This window comes from Narcine bancroftii, chromosome 1 (genome assembly GCF_036971445.1).
Source record: "Narcine bancroftii isolate sNarBan1 chromosome 1, sNarBan1.hap1, whole genome shotgun sequence".
Lineage (NCBI taxonomy): Eukaryota > Metazoa > Chordata > Chondrichthyes > Torpediniformes > Narcinidae > Narcine > Narcine bancroftii.
In genome coordinates, this window is record NC_091469.1 from 324,927,253 (window position 1) to 324,955,169 (window position 27,917).

A 27,917-nucleotide genomic window follows, 5' to 3' on the forward strand; every position below is an offset into this window, starting at 1 on the left:
TTTCTGCAGTAATAGAACCAGAACCTGCTCCCAGACCCCTGTCCAGAGCCACACAGCACTTACACCTGCCCTGGACCTGGAGTGACAATAACCACTCCAGCAGTGCGAGTATAAGACAGCTTTAATAAACTAATATGTACACTCAGAGGTTTTGTCTCTCTGCAAGAGGAACCTGGAAGGCTAGACTGTAGCTCTGGACTGCTTTATATACAATTATACACATATAATTACATCTCACCACAGTCCCAACCCAGAACAACCACCCCCCAATCCCCGCTCAACCAGAACACAACCCCAAGCACCACCCTGGCAACACAGCCCCCGCATCTACAACCGCAACCCCCCTCCCACCCCAGTCCGCACCCACAACATTCCCAGCACCCACTACACAACCCCCCACCATCGCGCACCCAGAATATCTCCAGCATCCACAACATAACCAGGCTCCCAGAGCAGCCCGAGACCCCCACCCCGGGCACCAGAGCAGCCCGAGACCACCCCCACCCCACCCCGGGTACCCAGAGCAGCCCGAGGACCCCCCCCCCCCCCCCGGCACCCAGAGTAACCCGAGACCCTCCCACCCCCCGGGCTCACCTTGCTGGTAGCCGCTCTCCAGCCGGCCAGGCTGTCGGACGCCGCCCTCACGGCGGTGCTCGCATCGCGGGGCCCGCAGTCCACCACGTCGGTCAGCAGCTGGCCGCTCGCCGGCTCCCGCACCGCGAACCTCGCCGCGCTCTCCGCCTCCACCCACCGCCCCCCGATGTAAGCCTGCGAGCGCAGCCGCTCCGACCGCGCCGAGCTCGAGTGAGCCCGGGCAGCCGCTCGCACCACCCGGCAGACGCGCAGCAACATGTTCTCAGCTCAGCGCGGTGACAGTGAACCACCTTCCGGTCAGGGCAAGCAGTGCCCCCAAAAGCAGGAGCCCAGCCTCCCTCCCACACACCCCCTTCCCACCTTACTCCTTCACACCCCCTTCCCACCTTACTCCTTCACACCCCCTTCGCACTTTACACCCTCCCCTTCCCACCCACCCCCTTCCCACTTTACCCCTTCACGCCCACCCCTTCCCACTTTACACCCTCCCCTTCCCACTTTACCCCTTCACACCCTCCCCTTACCTCTTTATTCCTTCACATCCCCTTCCCTCTTTACACCTTCACACTCCCTTCCCACTTTACCCCTTCAAACTTTTCCCCTTCCCTCCCCTTCAAACTTTGCCCCTTCAAACCTTACTACTTTCCAACTTCCCTTCCATACTTAACCCCACCCCACACCCTACCCCTTCCAAAGAACCATTGAACATTGCCTTACAACAAACAGGCCCTTCTTGTCTGTGCCAAACTATTATTCTGCCTAGTCCCACTGACCTGCATCCAGTCCATGGTCATAATTTTTCTTAAATGTTAAAATTGATCCCGCATTCACCACCTCAGCTGGTTCCACACTCCCACCACTCTCTGTGTGAAGAAGTTCCCCCTAAACTTTTACCCTTTCACTATTAATCCATGTCCTCTGGTTTGTATCTCACCTACTCTCAGTGGAAAAAGCTAACCTATATTACTCTGTCTATCCCCCTCATTCTTCTATGCCCCAGGGAATAAAGTCCTAACCTGTTTAACCTTTCCCAGTAACTCAGTTCCTAATGTCTGGGCCACATCTTCTCTTCCTATCTTATTTTTAAAATCATTTTAATTAAATACTTCACTGCCCACCACATTAGTAACAATATGTACAAATTAAAATATACACAGACATTTTTCTTTTTTCCCCTTCCCCCCCCACCCTCAAAACAAGAATGAAAAATGGAAGAAATAAATAAATAATAGAAGAATAGAAAAAAGAGAAGAAAAAGAAATCACGTCATCCAATATTTCATATTTAATTATTTTCATAATTGTGACATCATGTCAAGAGGTGGAGGCTGGAAATTGGCAGTTTCTAATAAACTCTGAATGGTTCCCAAATTTGTTCATATAAAGTAAATTTGTCTTTTAGATTGCAGGTTATAGTTCATCTGGACATGCCTCCCACAGACCCCTGAATAAAGGCAACTGTGCCACACCTCCTCCTCAGTCCAGGACCGATGACCAGCATGGATGTGGCACCATTAATAGTTGTTAATAAAAGCCTTTCAGTTTCTATACAACTTCTAGTCTTTTAAAGTCATTGATGGTGCATCACTCCTGTATGTCCTTCCTGATGCTCGAAGGTCAAAGGTACTGTGTGCTGGATGGAAAGGATCTTCTATTATTCGTTGAGTCCCATTTAAGTAATGATCCCAGTGGATGTCTTCAGTAGAGTAAAGGAAGACCCTGGTGATCTTTTTGGCTGTTTTGATGATCCTCTATATTGACTTCCAGTCCACTTTGCCATTCATCAGGTTTTTAGTAATCAGGGTCTCAGATGGACAGGGTTTGTTTTCCTTGGAGAGACCAGGTCCCAGGGGTAATTTGATTGAGGTACACAAAATTATTAGGTTCCACTCTTTCCATCTCTTGTTTACCTGCTCTTATTTGTACACATCTTTTTAAACTGCAGGTGCCTTTCTCCAATTGGATCCTTGACTAAAGCATTAAGGGCAGCATGGGTTGGCGTAATGGTTAGTCCAACGCTGTTACAGCGCAGCGATCAGGAAGGGGGTTCAAATCCCGCACTGTAAGGAGTTTTTATGTTCTCCACGTGTCTGCGTGGGTTTTCCTGAGGGGGCTCTGGTTTCTTCCCACCTGCTGGGTGGGAGCGGGTTCTAGCTCAATTGGGTGACATGGACGTGTGGGCCAAAATGGCCTGTTACCACACTGTGTATCTAAATTTAAATTTAAAAAATTTAAATACATTTTTTTTTAAGTCAAGAGAAGTATGTGGATCTCCATGTTCTTGGAAATAGAGAGAAGTAATGCAGAACTACCATTCACTGTCATTTAAAAAAAAACCTGGAAAAACATCAACTTTTATATCTCTGGCCACAGAAAATGGACTTTGCAAATATAGCAGATCATGGGATACGGTGGGAGGTCAGAAGAGCAAAAAAGCTTGAAAGTCTCAGGCTGAGGGGATAGCTCGCTGAACAGAGAGGGAAGGAGATGGGGAGCAGAAAAAAGGAAACAGAGGGATGGGGAAAGAGTGAGAGAAACAGCAGAGGGATCTAAAGGAAACTAGGGAAGGTGATGTTAATGCTGTCGGGTGCCCAGACAGAATGCAGTAAAAGTCCTGAAATTCGGACTGTCCGGGGATTGTGCTGGTCCAGAATTTTGAGATTCTCAGGCACTACATTTAAAATTCAGATTTAAGGAAAATAAACAGGTACATTTTGATATATCATTAATGACTTTTAAAAAAAATATAAAATACAAAGTGCAAAAAAATTTTTTTCTTACATTTCCATCATATTTTTCTAATTCATCGAAATGTGCTCATAAAAGTAAATTACATATGTTAACAGCCCAATAGTAAAATCTAAGATTTGGAAATGACAGTCCCCTGTTCCATTTAGCCATTTGAAGATGAGCTTTATTTATGCACAGTTGTTTACCTTGCCATATGCAAGAGGAAATCAACAAATCCACCGAATCAAACAAAGATTTAGGAATGAAGATTGGTAAACCTTGAGAGAGATATAAAAATGTAGGTAAAAGGCTCACGTTAATCTAATTGATATGTCCAATCATTGTGTAATAGATAAGGGTGACCATCCTGATAGTAACTCTTGAATCTGATTACACAAAACCAAAAAGTTTTCTTTCAATAGATTTTTATGACTTCCTTCTTAATTTTTATTTGAGTGTAGAGGAGTGGAGTCAACTACAAAATAATGGTTTAATATTGTAGCCCAACTTTTGTTTTTTTTTAGTTGGGGGGATATTTTTGTAATAAAATTTGATTCTTTTCATGCTTGGCTTTTAAGAAGTTGGGAGATTCAGTTTGCCAATGTTACTCAGTCTCTGTGTACGTATACGTTAACAGTTATTAATGATCTCTATGTATTATGTTTATTAACCTGAAACTTGATAAAAAAAATTGAAAAGAGATTTTTATGATTTTTTTGCAATTGTAATTCCCAATTATCTAAATTGGTCTTTCACCCTTGTAAATGGAAAATTGAAATATCTTGAAAAATATCCTTTTAGTGGTGATAGTTCACTCTTATGTTTTAACTTGCTAACTAGGGTAAACAAAGGTAATATATTTGGCATAAATTCCTCAAGATTTGAGATAAAGAGCAAAAGATCGTCCACATATAAGGATACTTTATGTTCAACTCTATTTCTAGTTATTCCTGTAAAACCTCTGCTCTCACAAAGAGCAACATCTGAAGGTTCCAATAACTAAGTCAAAAGGCAAAGGACTTAATGGATCATGTTGCCGTGTCCCCCTATATAGCCTAGAGTTACAATTGTTGTAAATTAGAGTGAATTGAAGCTGTAGGATGTGAATATAATAATTTAATCTATTTAATAAAACCTGTTAGATGCAGGTTTTAAGGAATGATTTAGATTAGGTATGAAAAGTTAGAGATCTTTTTGTATGAAGGGAATTTTGCTTCTTATGAACAATTGAAAGTCAAATTTGAACTTCCCAGTTAACATTTTTTTAGATATTTACAAGTTAGGCATTTTGTTCAGTCTAAGCTTTCTGATTTTCCATGAATCTCGGAAAAAAATATTATTGACATACTTTTTGATTTGCAGTTCTATCAATTATTATTAACTTGTTAGATTTAAGAGCAGCCTCAATAGCTGGGATTAAGAATGATTGGGAACATAATTTGAACATATCATTTCAGACCAAGATTGTTTTCCACTCTTAACTTGATTAATGAATCATCATTTTGTGCACAACATTGTTGGTTACAACATTGCATAGGTTACATATGACCAAAGTCAAATGAACTAATTTTTACTCAGATGTTGATCAACTATGCAATAAGTGTAAAATCTTTGAAGCCTCATTGATTCGCGTAATTTGGGCCTGCCCTGACTTAGAAAAATTTTGGAAAGATAATTTTCAGACTTCATCAAAGGTTCTAAAGATCAAATTAGAACCACACCCTCTCATTGCTTTGTTTTGAGAAGAGGATATACTCTTGACTTCAACCCATGAGACAATTTTAACTTTTACCTCATTGATAGCTAGACGAGCAATTTTAATGAAATAGGATGATTCTCCACCTACTCATCTCTAGTGGTTACATGATGTTATGTCCTGTTTAAGCTTGGAGAAAATTAGATACAACATTAAAGATAGAAAGTTTCAATTTGACAAGATATGGGGCCCATTCATAGAATACTATCGCCATTGGAAGATTTAAGAAGTGGATGTTCCGGAAACTCTCTGTCTGACATCTAAAGGTCACAATTCGATCCATATCTTTACAAGTTAACCTTGGATAGAGGGAGGGGTTCAATTAGTTAGAGAATTTTATTTTTTCTTCCTTTCATTTTGTTTAGATTAATTAGTCAAATATGGGTTTAAATATGGTTGTTATTTATTATATTATAGCGCTTGACGTCCTGCTTTGCGGAAACTGCCAAAATGTTTGGCCTGGAAGTCAGCCTGAAGAAAACTGAGGTCCTCCATCAGCCAGCTCCCCACCATGACTACCAGCCCCCCCACATCTCCATCGGGCACACAAAACTCAAAACGGTCAACCAGTTTACCTATCTCGGCTGCACCATTTCATCAGATGCAAGGATCGACAATGAGATAGACAACAGACTCGCCAAGGCAAATAGCGCCTTTGGAAGACTACACAAAAGAGTCTGGAAAAACAACCAACTGAAAAACCTCACAAAGATAAGCGTATACAGAGCCGTTGTCATACCCACACTCCTGTTCGGCTCCGAATCATGGGTCCTCTACCGGCACCACCTACGGCTCCTAGAACGCTTCCACCAGAGTTGTCTCCGCTCCATCCTCAACATCCATTGGAGCGCTTTCATCCCTAACGTCGAAGTACTCGAGATGGCAGAGGTCGACAGCATCGAGTCCACGCTGCTGAAGATCCAGCTGCGCTGGATAGGTCACGTCTCCAGAATGGAGGACCATCGCCTTCCCAAGATCGTGTTATATGGCGAGCTCTCCACTGGCCACTGTGACAGAGGTGCACCAAAGAAAAGGTACAAGTACTGCCTAAAGAAATCTCTTGGTGCCTGCCACATTGACCACCGCCAGTGGGCTGATAACGCTTCAAACTGTGCATCTTGGCGCCTCACAGTTTGGCGGGCAGCAACCTCCTTTGAAGAAGACCGCAGAGCCCACCTCACTGACAAAAGGCAAAGGAGGAAAAACCCAACACCCAACCCCAACCAACCAATTTTCCCCTGCAACCGCTGCAACCGTGTCTGCCTGTCCCGCATCAGACTTGTCAGCCACAAACGAGCCTGCAGCTGACGTGGACTTTTTACCCCCTCCATAAATCTTCGTCCGCGAAGCCAAGCCAAAGAAAAAGAAGAAAAATAAAAATTAGGATAGAATCCACCCTTTGTTTTTATGAAAGGATTGTTTAATTTAGTCTTATCTACTTTCTGTCCAGAATTATACTGGATATTATGAGAAAGGTATACACTGTTAAATACCATCTTGATAGAAGTTGATGTCTTAAAGGAAACAAGTCAAATAAACAATTATGGATAGGTTTTTGATTTACATTATATGTTTAATATGTGATATATATGACCCGTTGTTTGTTCTTCGATGATTTTGCATGTAGGATTTATATGCTAAAATATTTTTAAAATAAAATTTATCCATTGTCTTTTGAAGTTTTCAAAAAGCTGTGTGAAGCTCTATTACCATTCTAAGCAACAATGCTGAATTTGCTTTAGAAATCTACAGCACAGTACAGGCCCACAGTGTTGTGCTGACCTAATTACTAGTCTACCAACTTGCTAAAATTTCCTTCATTTTTTTTCAGTTCGATGGATCTATTAAGTCTCTGAAAAGGCCCTATTAGACCTGCCTCCACCACCAATGCCAGCAGACGCATTCCATGCACTCACCCCTCTGTGTGAAAAACTTGTCACTTACATGATCCCTGTATTTACTCCCAAGAACCTTAAAACTATGCCCCTCATCATAGCCATTTTAGCCCTGATAAAAGCCTCTGGCTATCTACACAATCAATGCCTTTCATCATCTTGTGCACATCTACAAGGTCACTCCTCGCCTTCCATCAGTCAGAGGAGAAAAGACCAAGTTCACTCAACATGTCATAAATCAAAGTATTGAGAATAGGAGCTGGGATGTTATGGTAGTTGTCCAAGACATTGGTGAGGCCAAATTTGGAGTATTGTGTGCAGTTTTGGTCCCCTAACTACAGGAAAGATATCAATAAAATAGAAAGAGTGCAGAGAAGATTTACTAGGATGTTGCCTGGACTTAAAAGGAAAGGTTAAACAGGTTAGGACTTTATTCCCTGGAGCGTAGAATGAGAGGAGATTTGATGGCGATATTTAAAATTATGAGGGGGACAGACGGAGTAAATGTAGATATGCATTTTCCACTGATGGTAGATGCAAACTAGAGGGCACGGGTTAAGGGTGAAAAGGGAAATGTTTAGGGGGAATCTCTTCACACAGAGAGCGGTGGGAGTGTGGAACGAACTGCCAGCTGAAGTGGTGAATGTGACTTCAAATTTAACATTTAAGAAAAATTTTGACAGGTACATGGATGGGAGAGGTATGGAGGGCTATAGATACGGTGCATGTCAAAAAAATGGTTCGGCACAAACTAGAAGGGCCAAAGGAGCCTGTTTCTGTGCTGGAATGTTCTTTGGTTCTATCCAAGGAATACCCTTCAATCTAGGCAGCATCCTTGAAGATCTCCTCTGCTCCCTGTCTATAGCATCCACATCCTTCCTTTGGTGAGGTGATCAGAACCAAACACAATATTCCCAGAGGGGTCTAACCAAGGTCTCATCCAGCTGCAACACTACTTCTTGGCTCATGAACTCGAATGAAGGCCAACAAACTATGAGCCTTTTAAACAACATTATCAACCTATGTGTTGTCAATTTTGTTGAGAAAATTACTTCTCTTCAGTTAAAATCAGTGCAGTTACAGTTGATTTAGCCACCATATTTCTTTGATACAACCACTAAAAGCATCAGTGCCCAGACATTTCCTCTTCATAACAACCTCATGAAATCTCTTGGAACAAAGAAAACGACTGGTTCAATAAAAAGTAGCATTTTGGGAAGATTGCTGATTTCTAAGACGATCACACAGAGCAGCTGTTCTCTTTTGGCTATGGCCCCCTTAGGACTCTGCTCCAAAGTTTACGGGCCCCCTTCCCCTGTGAAGCAGACAGATTTAGCTGGTTTCTCCTGTACTTCTTTCCTGTCGACAAACATTAAAAAAATTTTGATTTCAGTCCGTGGCCCTCCTTAAAAGTGCTGTGGTCCCTGGGGGATGGGGGGGAAGTGGGGGTGTACTGCGCCCGTTGAGAATGGCTGATCTACAAACAATAACAAAAGAATTTACAGTGCCCTCTCTTCTCAAGCTAAAGATTGGCTCATCACCCCCCCCCCCCCGCCCCACCTCCCTTCAAAGTGCCCATGGGTAGCAGACATCATTGCAATCCATAGGCCCAGGGAGTATATATAGCACAGATGAGGCCCTTCAACCCATCACTGACTATTGAGTAATAAAAAAAATCCACCAAGGCTGGATCTCATTTGAGATTCACATCTCATTTAGCACCAGAGTGTGTCATTATCACACTCTCCTTTTGTGGGATCTATGGATAAAATGCATATGAGTTATGTCATTAAAAAATAATCACAAAATAGGTAATGAAAAGCAGGGTGAGGAAGCAAGGACAAAGCTCCTCACATAAGACACTGGAACATTGCCCATTCAGCCCATCGAGACTGCCCTGCCATTTAATCAGGAGCTGAACCATTTTCCCATTCAGTCCCACTGCCTGACCTTCTCCCCATATACCTTTGATGGCTAATCAAGAACCTATCTATCTCTGCCTTAAATACACGCAATGACCTGGCCTCCACAACCACCCGTGGCAACAAATTCCACAGATTCACCACCTTCTGGCTGGAGAAATTTCTCAGCATCTTTGTTCTAAGTGGACACCCTTCAATCCTGAAGTTGTGTCTTTTAAAAAAAAATATTTATAAATTTTTGAACTCAAACTATTTCCTGTAATCAATCACAAATTACCGTTATCAATTGTATGCAAATTTTGCTGTAGAGTCCGAGTTGTTTTCCCCCACTCCCCACATGCAACAGACCACAGTTACGCACCACATTCAAGACACCCACAACAAAGGTGGGGAACTCATCAGGGATTTGCCACGGCCCGACGGCCGCCACATTGGCTGGTACATTTTTCTTGACTTTACTCGATGGGATGGATTGGACAGACTGGGAAGGCAGGGTGACGGGACATGCAGATCCGCACTATAACTGTGTCCTGTGAAATTTAAATATGTTGCCAAATTTTTAAGGAAGGTGTTATTTTTCTCCTTAAATTCTAGGTCATTTTCTCCAGGGGAACACAGCATTGCTTTTCTGTATTCCAGCGTGCAATGCCCAAGTGGGAGTCAGATTTCCAAGTAACCGCTATGCACTTCCTGGCCACTGCCAACATGATCATTCCAAATTGGATTTGGAAGTTTTGGACAGCTTCGTGCCTTCTTGTCCTAAACTGTCCCACCATGGGAAACAACCTTTCTACATCTACTCTGACCATGACTCTCAGCATTTAAAACATTTCACCTCACCCATTCTCATAAATTCCAACCAATACAGGCCAAGAGCAGTCAAAAGCTCCTCATATGATAACCCTTCCATTCACACAATCATCCGAGCAAATCATTATGCCCCTCCCAACCCCAGGCTAAACCTTGGGTGCACAACTTTTAAAATTAATGTATATGTACCATAATAAACGTAAACCTTTTGCTACATGAAATAAAAACATTTCATCCAAGCGCCACCTCATTGAGGAAGTGACGTTGTAATGCAGGGAACACGCATGCGCACGTGTCATCCTCACGGAAGTGACATCGGGCTTGCGAGCAGCGTGTGCGCCAGATTTAAGCCCGAATACAGTGGGTTCCGAAGAATACATTGATTCTTCAAGACATACACAACAGAAATGGATACAGTTTCAACAAATGGCTACACTGACCTGATACTTCAAGGCCTCCTCGAGCTCCACCAACAGGAGAGGGAGTAAACGTGCTCGCCGCCTGCAGCGCTTTGTGATGCCAGCCTTGGCTTTCATGATTATGACACAAAACGTTGAATGTTTTTTTTTTTGGGGGGGGGGGGGGTTCTGTCTGCATTTATTCAGTCAGAGTGGAGTCTATGTCCAATGATGTCCTAATGAGGCGCATAGGGCCGCGCGTGTGTGAAAGAGAGAGAATTTGCAGCATGCTTTTAAATTAGAACTGGGTGGGTGTCTTGGCTGTTGACGGCAAAGTCTTATTATCAGCAGCTTGTGTGTGATTAGAGAGGGAGAGTTTCCGGCTGGTTGGAGCCACAACTGAGCTGAGACCATAGTGGGAGCCCCTCAAACATCAATGACAAGGTGGGAATGGTGTAAATAGAAATAAATATAGCAATGTACAGTGATGGAAATGTATGGATACTGAAGTTTAAACCATTTTTCTTTTGTATTTGATTTATTGTGAATAAAGTTTGTTTGGTTGAGGTTCAACATTCACCTTATTTATAGCAATGAGAAGATGTTAAATACATCTGCTCTCCCCCCCCCAAAAAAAAATGGCTGCTTTTGAAAATACTTTTATTCCCATGGACTCTGGCTACAGCACTCGAGTGCAGGAGTATGGTATGATCCCGAATTTGGAGGTCTTTAAGCTGCACGTCCAGACATCCAGCACTAGCGTCACGAGGGAAGGGAGGGAGGGGGGAGAAGAGTGCGGACTGCACCAGGTGGCGCCATCAGAGGGGGCGACACCAAGATGTGCTTGCCTGAGACACTGGAGGGAGAGGAAGTGTGACGGCGCGGCAGACGGGAGGTCCATGACAGGCACCCCACCCCCCGCACTGAGTGAGTTGTCGAACGGCAGCCTGTGCCCCCTCCCTGCGGTTACCCTCATTCCATCCCCCCCGCCCATTAGATCGCTTCTGCCTCTGATCCGTCGCCAAGGTTAACAGCACAGGTGAATGCAAAAATGAAAATATGTATCATTAAAAATCAGTTCAATTCAAACAGAGAAACCATAACAAATACTGTGCAGACCCATCTCAAGTGGAAATGTGCAGGGGATATTGCACTTCTATGACTTTCAATGGGTGATTGATAATAGATTTGTTAGAAAAATTAAAGCCTGTTGGATTTAAGAGCCAGTGGCAGTGCTGGGATAAATCTAGCAGAAGGAACTGATGTAAAATTCCGGCTGGTGAGCAATTTACTGTTATGGACTGCACGACAAAATCATCTGCATACTTTCCAGTTTAACGAGCAATATTACTCCAGAGGCTAGTAGTGGGGCCACTAGGTTTTAATACACCTTGAAGGCTCAGGCCCGAAAACGACAGCGACATATCTTTTACCTCCTCTGGAGGGCACAGCAGCAAGCAGGGGGAGGAGGAGGAGGATGGCTGGCGAGGGTAGGGCGTGGAGAGTTGAGGGAAAGGCGGCAAGGGAGAGCATACCTTGATGAAGGGCTCAAGCCCGAAATGGCGGTCATGTATTTTTATATTACTATCTAAAGGACACTGTTTGACCTGCTGAGTTTCTCCCGCTTCGTATTTTTATTTTAACACAATTCATGCGCATCGAACACAGCTAAACAAGATCCTCGTTTCTCCCGATGGATTGCGGTTCTCAGATAAAGATGAGTACAAAAATGAATAGTACCCGTCATCTCTCAGCATCCCAATTAACTACAAAGTGCAATTACAATGATGGAAACAAGCAAGGCATAACAGGCCTTCTCAGGTATGCCCCACAGTAACCCCCCCCCCCCCCCTCTCTCTTTACTGGCACACACCTTCCAGCGTCACTCAACCTAGAGTGGAGCAGGAATTCATTCCCAGGGGAATAAAGTGGGAGAGAGCTGCTCCCAGTGGTGGACTTTATACTGCAGCCAGCTTGGGGAGGTGGGCATTGCTCAGTTATGCCCAAATGAGGTAATGCATCCAAGAGAGTCTATTACAATACAACCTCACCTATGGCCTTGATTGGCGGGTGAAGTGACTGAAGAATCACGCAAGCCTCCGCATTATTTCCCTTCGCTCAAGAGAGGGTGGAGTGTTGGCAGGGGTAATTATCGATGGAGTCCATTGAGGGGATGGGGGGGGGGGGGAAAGAAAGGGGGTATGTTTGAAGTTCACCAGCCACTGTAGTCCCTGCAGTTTTTATTGGATGCAGGTGACATGCCAAGTTTCCTCAGGCTTCTGAGAAAGCAGATTGGCTGATGCGGTTTCTTGGCCGTCGCAGTGACGCGGGTGGATCAGGACAAGCCCCTGGCAACTTCTAGCTGTCCACGATCTCCAGTTCAGCATCATGGGTGCGGACTGAGGAGTGAGCCCTGCCTCTTCTGGACGTCTCCGCCCAGCTGATGTTGAGAAGAGCTCATTGACTTAGCGCCAGTGTTTTAAGAAGAAAACTTTTCTGATGAAGTAATTTTATTTATTTTGGATAGTGCCTGCGTGAGCAGAGGTTCTATACTGCAAGTGTTCAAATTTCTGAACGACCTCCGTGCAGTAAGTGGGTCAAGGAGCAGTAACTGAAAGACGAGTTAAAATAACTCAGCAAGGCACCAGAAGTGAGATTGAATATTTTCCCTGTACCCTCTGCCCCAACAGAAAGATATTTCAAGATGAAATAAAGTGGACAAGTCCATTTAGCATTAAATTTTGAATGGGAATTCGATAAATACTTGCTTGATGGCGACAGGGGAGAAAAAAAATAATGTGGCCTAATTCAATAACTTTAACGAGCTGTCACAGACGGAAAGGCCTCCTTTTTTTGTGTGAGTGAAAGACGGCCTGGTTCCTGACTACACAGAAAGGTCCAAAACCTCAAAAGTCCTGTGTTAATTCACTTTTTTTTGGCACTAATAAATATTTCAACTCCTGACTGAATTTTAAGCTTTTGTGGCCCTGAAGCTTTTATTTACATTGAACAGAGCTTCAATAAAAAAATAATTTTCTCTTGTACAGGACTGCTCTCTCTCTCCTTATTCTGCAAATTAAAATACTCCATTGAAAACTGTTAGCATCAACGTCCCAAACTCAGAGCCAAGTGACATCTGGCAACTAAATCTTTAGTCTTGGACTGGAATTAAATTGGGGTGTGAGGAATTGATGGGTTAATATCTCCCAACACCAACCGTTGCCAATGTCTACTAGTTCACTGGTAATACTAATGTGCAAATTGTTTATCTGTACTTTAAGCTAAAGGAAACAGAATACAAATGGCAGTGCTGCTGTTGGTGTGGACCTAGGACGTAGATGAGCAGCGTCCTACTGGCCCGTGCCAATGTACATGCTCTGTACATGCATTAAACGGCCTGTTAAAGGAGCCAACTGTTTTAAAAATCTATAAATCCTGCAGCCACAAAGGTCTGCGACCATGATGCCAGCACCTGTGCTGCAACCCTCGAGGGGTTGCAGACTCCGGGGGACCAGCGGGCCGACGCAGGGCACCAGAATCAGTGAGGGCACCGCTCCCCACACCCCCTTGAGAAGGAGAAGCACGGGAGACGAGCAGACAGGGAAGGTGACCACGGCAGCAGATCAGCGAGGAGTAGGGGCTGAAGGACCTACACAGGTGACTTGCAATGGAGAGACCCGCACAGGCTGCAGGCTGCTGGAGACTGGCTCATGGGAACGAGGTATCGGAGCTGGGATCGACAAGGGGCTGAGACCAAGAAGAGTCTGAAGGCTTCTGGATCCTGTCGAGGGTTTGGATTTGGAGCTCGGGATGTCCATGGGTTGAACAGGGGTCTGTGCGGCTGCAGGAGTGATGGATAAAAGTTGAAGTATATAATGTGTATGGCATTTCATGTATTATTATGTGACAATAGAAGGAACCTTGAAAAGATTCAGGGAAGTGCAAATACCTCAAAAGCACAAGTGTTTATGATAAAATAAATAAAAATACAGTAAAATCCCTATTATTTCGAATTCAAACAATTAGTGGAAAAAAAATTTCCTATCCACGCAACACGCAATCTCAAGCAACTGGCAAATTCACTTATCTGGCATCTCCCAATTTCCCCCAAGGTTTCGGATACCAGGGGTTTCACTGCAAGAGGTAATTCTCCTTCACCTGCAGGAAAAAGAACCTCAGGGTTATATGTATGTACTCTGACAATAAATCTGAAATCTAACATTAATTTTGACCTGGATAACTATGTGCAAATTATTATATTTGTTTTTCAAAGACTTCTAAACTCTGATGTATCACGAGGTCCTTTCAAATTGCCTTGCAAAATGGGGTAAACTGGGCAATTTCCTCAGTTGAAGACCCAGGTGAAGGGCTCGGATGTGGTCTGGGAGCCCGGTAAAACTTACCAAGGTGTCCTCCGCTGATTCGAAAGGGCAAAATGGCTCACCTGGTTAATCTTGTGACGTCAGCATTTGCGTGTGTGCGTCACAGGAACCCCTGGCTGGCTCAATGCAGGATCAATAGCTGTCTTCCTTACCCATAACACCAGAGCGATTCCAGCTGCGTGGGGAATTATGGGTAACAAATACAGCCATTGCTCCTGCATTGCGCCGCTGCCACGAAGCAGTGGAAAGTCGAGGCGGTAACCCCCCCTTCCACCCCGTTATTTTTGTGGTGGTTTTCGTGTCTGATTGGGGTCGAAATTGTTTGGGCATCTGGCAACACTGTACCCCTACTGCTGGTGTGGGCGGGGAGAATGACGGCCAGATGCAGGAGGTTGGGTGATGTCTCTGGGAATGGGGGGGGGGGGGGGGTACTTTAAACAAAGGGAACAGAAAAAAACACAGGGAATTCCTTGTGGAGCTGTCTGTGAGTGCGGAACGCATCACTCATGACATCATTGAGGGGGTGGGAATCCCCTTAAATCATCGGGTTATCGATTATGCAGGTGGGTTAGGATGCTGTTTGAAAGGAGCGGAAGGTATCGACTCCCCAGTAATCTCACTTGGGTCCTATGAAGGCTACCCGGGTGCTGCAGTTTGAAAAGGCCTAGTGATGGAGACCAACTTGAAATTTTCCCCTTACTGAGGATTTGTAACGTCTTAGAGAATTAGCTGTTGAGTCAGGAACATAGTAGATAATATTTATTGTTATGTAATAAACTAAATACCTGTATAATATTGTACTAAATTGCTTTTAGACTGCTACGTCGGACAAAGCTTCGCCACTGACAGAAATCGGTCAGCGCCCCTTAAAGTCACAGAGAGAGAAGCAGTCAGGAGTCGTGTCCCCACCCCCCCCCCCCCCCCCGAGTCACTGTGTGTCCGTGGATTCACCTCCAGCGCCCCCGAAAACTGTGCAGCCACACAAGACTAGTTTAAACTAGTGATTCCCAAAGTGGGCAGTGGACAGATCCAAGGGGGTGGTGACAGAGATGGGGGGTGAGGGAAAAGCGAGGCGGTGAGGGAAAAAAGGAGGCGTTCTGAACTTTCAGGCTTGTTCTTAATCAGTCGCTTCAAAGTTTAATGAAGAAGCCAGTGCAGTAATTTTCTGGCCAGACTCCGGGTGGGAGTAGCAAACAAAATAAACGGTAACAAGGCGTTCTCGGGAGAGCTGATCTCGGTGACCGCCATGATGTACTGACGTCACTACCTTCTACTCAGTGTTGCCATCACTCCCCCCCGGCTCAGCACTAACACGACCCATCCCCACCCCACTCAGTGCCGCCAGTGTCCCCACTCCCCCATTTCAGCGCAGTTGTATTAATGGGGGGAGGGTGGGGGTGTGTCTCACGGGACATGGCCTGAAGGCCAAGAGGGTGGCAAGTCAAAAAATTTGGGAACCATTGGAAACGAGCCAGATCCAAACCTCCAATACGATGATCAAGTCTTCAGTGCCCTTCAGGAGCCCTTCTTGCTCTCAGTATTTTCTCACATCCCGGTGCCCATATCTGGTTGTCATGAGTTACTCCCCTGCGCCTGTTTTGATTCCTTTGACCTCAAGTCGCATAAGAGAAGGGGCATGACAGGCAGAAAAGTGGGGGGGGGGGCTGTGACAGGCAGAAAGGGGGGGAGGCTGTGTCAGGCAGAAAGGGGGGGGGGGGCTGTGACAGGCAGAAAGGGGAAGGGGCTGTGACAGGCAGAAAGGGGGGGGTGCTGTGACAGGCAGAAAGGGGGGGCTGTGACAGGCAGAAAGGGGAGGGGGCTGTGACAGGCAGAAAGGGAGGGGCAGCGCGAGGGAGGAGGGAGAAATTTATGAGTGGGAGAATGATGGGAGAAAGACAGACAGAGGGAGCCAGACAATGCTGGGGAGTGCTGCGTCTCCACTTCCTCCAGATCTGCACCAGTGGCAGCGCTGCCCTTACAGAAGCTCCGGCAGCACTGACCTTTTTTTTAAAAAAAACAATTTATTTCCTCAATTGAATCACCATTCGTGAATGGTGCAGTAAATTGCGCCTGGATTTAACTTGCCATCTGGTGCTAGAAGGGTTCGCTTTCAGCCTGTAGGTTTATCATTTTGAACCTTGTCTCAGATCGCCTCTTCCACCCATCCGCTGTGACCTTTTCAGGATTGATGGCATCTGCAACAAAGAAAGGGCTTTTGCTTAATCAGACAGTTTAATTCCATCTTGTGTTTAATGGAGCTGTTATCCCCACAGTGACCGATTAACCATTAGGCTGAGTAGGGGGCGTGGCCATGTGAAGGAGCTGGTCAGCCCCAGCCCCGTTTTGGCTGAGCTCTCTGTGAAGAGTATTAAAAAAATGGTTAAATTGCTAAAATTAAGAACTTTTTTACTAAAAAATGAATAACACAACTACTAAGAAACCAAGGCAGCCGAGAACTAAACAAAAGTTCCTGTGCAGCTAGGAACATCAAACAAAAGCCCGAAAGGGAGCGGAGCAAAAGTAGCCTCGGGGGCGGCGGATCCTGGCAGAGCTGGAGAGCCGGGACAAGAACTAAATATTACCCTGGAGAAGATGGGAAACGATTTGCAGGTGTTTAAAATGTGAGGAGAGACATGACTGAAAGGATAGTTGAAATTGTTGAAGATTTAATGTTTAGGACACCATCAGGCCAAGGACATTGTATGCGTTTTTTTTCCCCAAAAGGGCAAGATCACTGCATCATTTAAACAGCCGAAAAGGTTTTAGTGATAAACAATATTTGTTTGAAATATCAATATGAATAGAACGTTAAAATTTATTAGTCTTAATGTTCATGGGATAAACAGGATGGTGAAGAGGAGGTGGGTCTTGGGACATCTAAAAAATAAAGGAAGATATAGTCTTTCTACAAGAAACGCATCTTACCAAATCGGAACAGGCTAAATTAAAAAGAGAATGGGTGGGACAAGTAATATCTTCTACAGTTAGCTAAAAAGGAAGAGGATAGCGATTCTAATTAACACAAATAGACTACTAATAATAGAAGAGACACAGACGGACAAGCCAGAAGATTTGTCATGGCACAGTGTAAAATTTGTGCAGGATTATGGATGTTTGACTATTTATGCACCAAATTATGATGATGAAGCCTTTATGAAAGATTTTTTTTAAAAAACACAGCAGAGGGAAGACCAAATATATTGGTTGGAGGAGACTTTCATTTCTGCCTAGAGTTAATACTGGATAAATCAGCCATAAAAGTGACAAGGGCAAAAGCGACACTATCATTTATGAAGGATTTAAATTTGCATGATTCACATACAAGCATTGATTTGTTCTTGTTGTCTGCCCAGTTTAAAAAGTAGAGTGGTAAAAACGGTGAGATTTCTATCTGATCATTCACCATTAACTTTAACAATAATGGAAAAACAAGAAAATGTATACAGATGGCATCTCAATGCCATGCTGTTGAAAAGGAAGGACTTTGGTGAGTTTATTAAGAGACAGATAGAACTATTTTGTGAAACCAATTTTTTGTCTACTGTTAATAGCTTTTTAATATGGGATATGTTTAAAGCTTATCCAAGAGGACACATTATTTCATACACAAAAAAAACTTAAGAAAGAGTATGTTACAGAACTAGATTGTCAAAAGATATAGCGAAATTGGAAAATATATCAGAAAACAGGGTCACAAGAAAAATAAAGACCGTTAGAGAATAAACAATGAAATACAACACATACAAACATATAAAATGGGAAAAAATATATTAAAAATGAAACAAAATTATTACGAATTAGGGGAACTTGCACACAAAGTTGTATCTTGGCAGTTGAAATCAGAGAAGTCATCTAGAATGATAATATAATAAAATATTTTATAATAAAATAAAAACAGAGACTGATATTATAGCAATAATCAAAAAGAAATAAATAATATTTAGGCAATATCATATGAAACTATATAAATCAGAACTATTAGGGGATGAAAATGAGATGGATGAATTTTTAACAAATGTGAACTTCTAAAATTAGAAGATGGAGAACAAATTGACTTAGATGCCTCCTTCATGAGAGAAGAAATTGAGAAAGCCTTGGGTACTTTATAAGCTAACAAATCTTCAGGGGAGGATGGGTTTCCTCCCACGTTCTACAAACAATTTAAAGACTTATTGATACCTCTTATGACGGATGTATTAGACTGGGCAGTGGAGACCCAGAATCTCCAGGAATCTTATTGAACTGCTATAATTACAGTCTTCCAAAGAGAGGTAGAGGCCAACTAAAAACTTCATCATAGAGATCTTTGATGTAGATGATAAAATATTGGCCAAAGCATTAGCTAATAGACTGGGACAATATTTAACAAAATTAATACATGTAGACCAGGTGGGATTTATCAAAGGAGACATTCTTCACATAGTCTATTTAATATAATACATATGGCAGAAGTCAAAGTTTAATCCAAATATAACCATCTCTTTAGATGCAGAAAAGGCACTTGATCAATTAGAATGGTCTTTCTCATTTAAAACAATGAAAAAATTTGGTATAGGAAGAAAATTTATAAATGGGATTACAACTCTTTACCATAAACCACACACCAAAATTATAGCCAACAAATGAGATGTTAGCAGTTTTTCCCTCAAAGAGATTGAGTAGACAGGGGTGTCCTCTGTATCTGACGCTTTTTATCCTAGTTATTGAACCACTGGCAGAGATTAAAAGGAGATATTCATCAGCTATATTTAACGCCGGAGAAATTTTAAAAATTTGGTCTTAGTAAGTTGGATTCTTGTTTTCGATGTGATCAGACGGCCAATACTTTTTTGCATACTGTTTGGCTTTGTGATCGATTGCAACAGTTTTGTAAAGGTAGTCAATCTGTTTTTAACAGTTTATATAATATCCATCTTGTATTAGATCCCGATATATTTTTATTAGGGAACATGCAATCATTAATTGATTTAGGTTTAGAGGATTATCAGATTTCATTTATCTATTTAGCTTTAGCTGTGGCTAAGAAATGTATAGCACTTACTTGGAAAGATAGAAATATACTAACTTTAGATAAGCGGTATTTGGAAATGAAATTTTGTTTGACTATGGAAAGGATATCTTTTTCAATTCAGGATAAGATGTCTTTTTATAAGTTAAAGTGGACTCCGTTTGCTAATTATATGCATTTAAGTTTGATTTAAATATATGTTTAAGTGTGATATTTTAGTATTGACAATTTTTTTTGTTAGAATTTTTTTTAGGTTAAGTTTTATCTCTTTTCTTTTATAAGTGGGTATTTTTTTTCCCATATATAATATTGTCAATTTTATTAATTCTTCACTCTTTATTTTTGGGGGGGTAGGGTTGGATTAATTTTAAGTTAGACTATTAATATTGTGTTACAATTAATGGGTGGGGGGGGTATTTTGTGTAGTTTTCTGATGTAATATTGTAATCATACCTTTTTAAATTTTTTTTCTATTTTTCTTTAAATGTAATTCTTTATTGTATTCATGTTATAAAATTTTAAATAAAGTCTTCAAAAAAAGAGATTAAAAGGAGAGTTCTGGACATTAAGGCCTTCAAAGTTGGACATGAAGAACATAAAATTAGCTTATTTGCTGACGATGTGCTATATATGTCTGGCCCAGCTGAATCCTTGATAAAATTGCAATAAGAAAAATATGGAAGAGTTATCAGGTTATAAAACAAATATGGACAAGCGTGAGATAATGCCACTGAAAAATTTTTGATTATGAAAAATATCAAAAAGGTAGCAGATTTAAATGGAAGACAGATGGAATCAAATATTTATGAATAACGTTGGGGTAAATGGTGGCCCTACCAGAGCTGCTGTATTAACAGTGCTACTGCTGGTCTGGGAGAGTGGAGACAGAGCTGCTCCAAAGGGTTCAACTGCCCAGTTCTAATGCCGACTGTTCTGTACAGCTTTTGAATGGCTTGTTAAAGGATCCGCCCGTGTACATGATGACAACAGCAGCCACGATGGGTTGCAGACTCTGGAGGAGCAGTGGACTAGTGCGGGGCACCAGAAACAGGGAGAACATCCCTCGTCGCGAAAAAGGAGAAGACTATACAGGACGGTGAGCTTGGCAGCGGACCAGCGAGGGACTCAGCAGCCGAAAGACCCAGACTGGCTGCCGGCTATTGGAGACCGGTGCATGGGAACCAGGTATTGCAGCCAGGATTCGAGAGTGCGCCGAGGGCGTTAAAAGCTTCGTGATCACATCGGGACTTGGATCTGGAGGTCAGTTTGAACGGGCGACTGCGAGGTTGCAAAAACTGAGAGAGTACTGGAGACGAATCCACGGACACTCAGTGTCACTGAGAGGATTCTCTTTTACTTCTCTTTCTCCTTTGTGGGGCAATGCCCATGGCGACTCTTTGCTTTTCTCTCGGCAGATAGGTTGTCATGTAGATTACTGTATTTGACGGCATACAAGACCCACATTCCCCCCCCCCCCCCCCCAAAATTGGCTCAAAAATATCCCCCAAGTCTTGTATTCGAAGTTGAAATTGAGCAGGCTGCCGGCTACTTACCCAGCTTCAAGAAGCCCATGGAGGTGCTGCGGCCATCCAGGCAGCGGGCCTGCAGCTCCTTGGGCCACCTTCCCTCGGGTGGCCCATGCTTTCCGGAGCTGCCGCCGCTGCTTGCTTCGCCCGGTGAGAAGGGTGACCACAGCAGCCATTGCCAGCAGTGCAAAACCGTGCTTTCCAGAGCTGCCACTCACTTTCCCTCGGTGAGAAGGCCGACCATTGTGTCAGCAGCGAGGAACCTGTTCACCAACATGCCCGTAAATACACTAAAAAAATTCTTAATATTCCCTGCTGAAATGGCGGGGGGGGGGGGGGTCCTTATATGCCGTTAAATATGATACATTTTTAATGTATTATTACATGACAATGAAAAGAACATTTGAACCTTTGCATTGAATTTTAAATTTAATTTTTTTGGAGGGTAGGAGGAAACCAGAGCCCCTGGGGAAAAGACACAGGGAGAACCGACAAACTCCTTATAGACAGCACAGAATTCGAACCCTTGTCCTGATCGTTGGCGCTGTAACAGTTGTGCTAACTACTACGCCAACCCTGCTGCTCAAATTCACCAAAAACTCTCGATGTAGGTTTCAAAACACTGCATCTTTGTTGAATGACATGGCCTCAGGTGTTCCCTCATGCAGCTCTTCACATTCATATGGATGGCCCAGAACTGTTGATCACGAGAGTGATTCGTACCCCAGCAAAAAAAAACTTTCTATTTTGGGATTAACACTGCAACCTATTGGACCCTGAAGAATGCCTCTGAACTTGATTGCTGTATCATACTTAAATAAATCACTTTTGCAAGCATTTATTGCAGAATAGACCAGATATTTAGTTTCTGATTGGCAACGTGAACAGTTCATAGAAAACATAGAAAATAGCTGCAGGAGTAGGCCATTTGGCCCTTCAAGCCTACACCACCATTCATTTTGATTATGGCTGATCATCCACTCAGTACCCTGTTCCAGCTCTCTCTCCATACCCCCTGATCACCCTAGTCACAAGTACTAAATCTAACTCTCTCTTAAATATAGCTATGGAACTGGCCTCAATCATTTCCTGTGGCAGAGAATTCCATAAATTCACCACCCTCTGAGTGAAAAAATTCTTCCTCATCTCAGTCCTAAACGACTTCCCCTTTATCCTTAAACTGTGACCCCTGGTTCTAGACTTGCTCAACATTGGGAACAATCTTCCTGCATCTAGCCTGTCAAATCCCTTAAGAATTTCGAATGTTTCTATTAAATCTCCTCTTAATCGTCTAAACTCCAGCGAGTACAAGCCCAGTCGTTCTAGCCTTTCTTCATATGCAAGTCCCGCCATCCCTGGTATCAATCTGGTCAACCTTTTCTGCACTCTCTCCATGCAAATGATGTCCATCCTCAGATAAGGAGACCAAAACTGAACACAATACTCCAGGTGAGGTCTCACCAAGGCCCTATACAACTGCATCAATACCTCTCTGCTCCTGTACTTGAAACCTCTTGATATGAATGCCAACATACCATTTGCCTTTTTTACTGCTTGCTGCACCTGCCTGCCCACTTTTGATGACTGATGCACAGCAACATCCAGGTCTCTTTGCAACTCCCCTTTTCCTAATTGGATACCATTAAGACAGTACTCAGCCCTCCCATTCTTTCCTCCAAAGTGGATAACCACACACTTATCCACATTATATTGCATCTGCCCTGCATTTGCCCACTCACCCAACCTGCCCAAGTCACCCTGCACACTCTGAACAGCCTCGACACAGCTTACAATCCCACCCAGCTTCGTGTCGTCTGCAAACTTGGAAGTGCTGTTTTCTATTTCCTCATCTAAATCATTAATATATATCGTAAATAACTGGGGTCCCAGCACTGAGCCTTGTGGGACCCCACTAGTAACTGACAGCTATTCCGAAAAGTACCCGTTTATTCCTACTCTTTGCTTCCTATCTGTCAACCAATTCTCTATCCACCTCAATACCATATCCCTTATACCGTGTGCCTTAAGTTTGTATTGTAATCTCCTGTGTGGGACCTTATCAAAAGCCTTCTGAAAATCCAGGTAAACCACATCTACTGGTTCTCCCCTATCCACTCTACTAGATACATCCTTAAAAAATTCAATAAGATTAGTCAGACCTGATTTTCCCTTCATAAAACCATGCTGGGTCTGTCCAATGAATTCACCACTTTCCAGATGTGCCGCAATCGCATCTTTAATAACTGACTCTAACATTTTCCCCACTACCAATGTCAAGCTAACCGGTCTATAATTCCCTGATTTCTCTTTCCCTCCCTTTTTAAAAAGTGGAGTTACATTAGCCACCCTCCAGTCCTCAGGAACTACTCCAGAATCTAAAGAGTTCTGAAAAATTATCAACACTGCATCCACTATTTCATGGGCTACTTCCTTTAGCACTCTGGGATGCAGACCATCTGTCTCTGGGGACTTGTCTGCCTTTAATCCCTTCAATTTATCCAACACATCCTCATAATTTACACTTATTTTCCCCAGTCCTTCCGTCACATTAGCCCCATGGTCCCCTATTATTTCCTGAAGATTATTCATATTTTTCCTGGTGAAGACCGAACTAAAGTAGTTATTTAATTGGTCTTCCATGTCCTTGTTCCCCATGACCAATTCACCTGTTTATGACTGCAAGGGACCCACATTTGTCTTTACTAGTCTCTTTCTCTTTACATATCTATAAAAACTTTTGCAGTCATTTTTTATGTTCCCTGCCAACTTTCTCTCATAATCTCTTTTGCCTTTCCTGATTAATCCCTTTGTCTTCCTCTGTAGAACTCTGAATTTCTCCCAATCCTCTGGTATTCTATCTTTCCTGGCTAGTCTATACACTTCCTCTTTACACTTGATACTCTCCCTGATTTCCCTTGTTATTCAAGGATGTATTACCCTCCTTGAGTTATTTGTTTTCCAAATCGGGATGAACAAACGCTGCATTTCATCCAGGTGATCCTTAAATGCTTGCGATTGCCTTTCTACAGTTAATCCTTTAAGTAACACTTGCCAATCTAACTTAATCAATTCGTGTCTCATACCCTCAAAGTCACCCTTCTTTAAGTTCAGAACCTGAATTACAGAATTAACCCTGTCACTTTCCATCCTAATGTAAAATTCCACCATATTGTGGTCACTCTTGCCCAAAGGGCTTCGCACAACAAGATTGTTAACTAACCCTTCCTCATTACTCAGAACCCAGTCTAGAATGGCCTGTTCCCTTGTTGGTTCTTCAACATACTGGGTTAGTAAATTATCCCATATACCTTCTAAGAAATCGTCCTCATCAGTACCCTTACCAATTTGATTCATCCAGTCTATATGGAGATTAAAGTCACCCATTATAACTGCCTTGCCTTTGTTGCACGCATTTCCAATTTCCTGTTTAATGCCATCCCCAACCTCTCTACTACTGTTAGGTGGTCTATATACAACTCTCACTAACATCTTCTGCCCCCTTGCATTTTGCAGCTCTACCCATATTGATTCCACATCATTCAAGCTAACATCCTTCCTTTCTATTGCTTTTAACTCCTCTCTAACCAACAATGCTACTCCACCTCCTTTTCCTTTCTGTCTGTCCCTCCTGAATATTGAAAATCCATGAATGTTAAGCTCCCAGCCTTGGTCCCCTTGAAGCCATGTCTCTGTGATCCCAACTATATTATAGTCATTTACAGCTATCTCCACATTCAAATCATCCACCTTATTAGGAATACTCCTTGCATTAAGACACAAGGCCTTCAAGCTTGTTTTTAACCAGAGCCTTAACCCTATCACCATTATGCTGTAAAGTAGCCCTTTTACATTTTTGCCTGAGGTTACCTGCCTGCCTCTTTTGCTTTTCACCCTCCTATCTCAGACTTCTTCCCTCATGCTAAACCCCTCTGTCTCTCTACTCCTGATCCCATCCCCTTGCCACATTAGTTTAAACCTTCCCCAACAGCACTACCAAACACTCTCCCGAGGGCATTGATCCTGGCCCTGCCCAGATGGAGACCGTCCTGTTTGAACTGATCCCATCTGCCCCAGACCGATTCCAATGCCCCAAGAATCTGAACCATTCCCTCCTACATCACAGCCTCCAAGCAATGTAATGGAAGTCACTCGCTAAAATGCTGCTGGGAGTTGATACAATTGCAAATTTCAATGAGAAAATGTGTATATAGTGAACGTGAAAGTGAGGAATTTGTGGTTTTGGAGAAGGAATCTTGGGATGGACCGGCTAACTCTCAAACAGGGTGCGGCAGGGACAGAGAAGTGAATGGCCGCTTTCTGCAAACGACTGAACTGAGACATACCGATGGGGGTGATGGGGGCTCCAAATGCTGGCCCAGAAATGACAGTAAACGACGCCACATGAGCCCACTCCCGAGAAACATTATTCCAGTTATCAACCAGAATAACCTAGGGTCCTGAAAATGAAACACAGAAAATCAAGATTCTTAGTTGTGAAACATTAAATGTCGATTTATCTTTCTATAGATTCTGCCTGACCAACTGTGTGTTTCTGGCATTTATTTTATTTGTAATAGAAAATTGTTTTCAAATTAACAGCCAGAGTCCAGACTGATGAGCTTAAATATTATTATTTATCAAATATTTTTCCAAGGACTCCAGATGAGGAGGTTTACAGAATGCACAGCAGCAAAAGAATTAGGCTCTTACTCTTCAGGGTTAAGAGAGGAATCATGCGCTGTGTGGTATTGGACTTGCTCCTGATTTCAGGGTTGAGAACGTAAGAAATAGGCGCAGGGGGTTGACCGCCCGGCCCGTCGAGCCTGCTCCGCCATTCAACGAGATCATGGCTGATCTGATGATGGGCTCATCTCCACCTAACTTTTCTCCATATCCTTAATTTCCCTACTATGTAAAAAAAAATCAGTCCAACCTTGTCTTAAATATCTTTATTGAGGTCACCTCCCCTGCTTCAATGGACAGTGAATGCCACAGATTTACCACCCTCTGGGAACAGCAGTTCCTCCTCATCTCCATCCTCAATCTATTACCTTGAAACTTGAGGCTGAGTCCTCTACTTTTGGACTCCCCCACCAATGTAAACAACTTACCTACCTCTATCTTATTTATATCTTTCTTAATTTTATATGTTTCTATAAGATCTCCTCTCATTCTTCTAAATTCCAGCGAGTCCAGTCCCAGACGATTCAATCTCTCCTTATAGGCTAACCCCCTCATTCCTGGAATCAACCAAGTGAACTTCCTCTGCACTGCCTCCAAAGCCAGTACATCATTCCTCAAGTAAGGAGACCAGAACTGCATGCATTTCTCCACATGCGGCCTCACCAGTACCTTGTGGCAGCAGAACCTTAAATTCATTCCCTCCAACATTCACATTCCATTTACCTTCTTGATAACCTGCTGCACCTGTAAACCAAGCCTTTGTGATTCATGCATGAGCACTCCCATGTTTTTCTGCACGGCAGCATGCTGCCATCACTTGCCATTTCAATAATAATCTGATCTTCCTTTTCTTCCTTCCAGAATGGATAACCTCACATTTACTACATTGTACTCTGTCAGACCCTTGCCTACACTATATCTCTGCCGACTCTCCGTATTCTCTGCACAATTTGCTTTTCCATTCAATTTAGTGTCATCAGCAAACTTAGATACACTCCACTCCGTCCCCTCTTCTTGGTCATTAATCCATACTGTGAACAGTTGCGGGCCCAGCAGAGTCCCCTGCAGCACCGACCACCATTTAGAAAAACACCCCCATACCACAAATCTCTGCTTTCTACTGGTTATCCAATCCTCTATTCATGCTAATCCTTCTCCCCCAATTCCATGCATCCTCATCTTCTGTATGTTTTTTTTATGTGACATCTTATCGAACACCTTTCGAAAATCCAGGTAAATAACGTTCACACCCCCCTCTATCTACCACGCTCATTATATCCTCAAACATAAAGCCATAGCAAATGTTTTGTGCTTGTGATGTGATGGTATATTTTTGTAAAACTGGTAAAAAATTCACTGATTCATTGATCATAATAGCTGCAACTCAACTTATTTAGGGTGTTGGGAAGCATCAATAATACTTAATGGTTTTAATTAATCTATTCATATGTAAACGAGAAAATAATCACCCAATTTTAAATCAAATTCTGACCCGTGCCGCCCAATTCTACCCAAATTAACTTACAACCAGGTAAGCTTTGGAGGGTGGGAGGAAACCCATGCAGACATGGGGAGAATGTACAAACTCCTTTCAGACAGCGGGGGATTCAAACCCAGGTCACTGGCGCTGCAATAACGTCGCGCTAAATGTTACATGCCACCCTTATTGTTTGGTTCATTTTGTGTTACGGAACGCCTTCATTGTTCTGAAATGTAGACAGGTCCACTTTCCATGTTTTCATTAAAAAGCACCCTGAAAACACAATAGTGGAGGCACTGGCAGGTGGTTTATGAGGACAGTAAGACACTCGTCAGTCCAAGGAGTTTTGATAATGAAGAGAAGAGCTACTGATTGCAGACTTGTACATGTGGACGAATTGGTTGCAGCTTGTGAGAGAAAGGGAGTGGACTCTCCGCACATGGGTACAGTGGGATAATAGTGATGGGAATGGGAAGGGATGGCAGTATTAATCAAATGATTATGAATATCATGTGAGGGAGACAACCCTGTCATTACGATTGGGAAGAAATGCCAGGTGAGGAGAGGGCAGCTTCTGAAGCAAACTACTGGTGTGAGCAGCTCAGATCATGGCCCACATGAACCACCTAAACTTGGTAAAGAAAAACAACCAGAATATAAGACAGTCCCAAAAGCAAAACAGTCAGAGAGGCATTAAAGTCAAATAGTTATTTTAGTTCCTCTGGAATTTCCAT

General features: G+C 43.0%; 2 protein-coding genes across 8 annotated transcripts in view; both read right to left on the bottom strand.

Moving 5' to 3' along the window:
- The window catches only part of aldh5a1 (aldehyde dehydrogenase 5 family, member A1 (succinate-semialdehyde dehydrogenase)), a 61,304-nt gene extending 57,368 nt beyond the window's left edge, over positions 1 to 3,936 (bottom strand). For 2 of the 3 annotated variants that reach the window (XM_069907691.1, XM_069907687.1), the window contains exon 1: positions 595 to 890. In XM_069907691.1, coding sequence (XP_069763792.1) covers positions 595 to 852 — 258 coding nt within the window. In that variant the 5' untranslated portion in view covers positions 853 to 890. Of the gene's footprint in view, positions 1 to 594; positions 891 to 3,529 lie in introns of those variants that run through there. The other variant, XM_069907697.1, reaches the window with a different exon arrangement.
- The window catches only part of mrs2 (magnesium transporter MRS2), a 54,564-nt gene continuing 28,508 nt past the window's right edge, over positions 1,862 to 27,917 (bottom strand). For 2 of the 5 annotated variants that reach the window (XM_069907717.1, XM_069907708.1), the window contains exons 10-12: positions 25,364 to 25,477; positions 16,572 to 16,681; positions 14,055 to 14,262 (exon numbers count right to left, since the gene is read on the bottom strand). In XM_069907717.1, the coding sequence (XP_069763818.1) occupies positions 16,613 to 16,681; positions 25,364 to 25,477 (183 nt within the window). In that variant the 3' untranslated portion in view covers positions 14,055 to 14,262; positions 16,572 to 16,612. Of the gene's footprint in view, positions 3,265 to 14,054; positions 14,263 to 16,571; positions 16,682 to 25,363; positions 25,478 to 27,917 lie in introns of those variants that run through there. The other 3 variants (XR_011347766.1, XM_069907725.1, XM_069907732.1) reach the window with 3 other exon arrangements.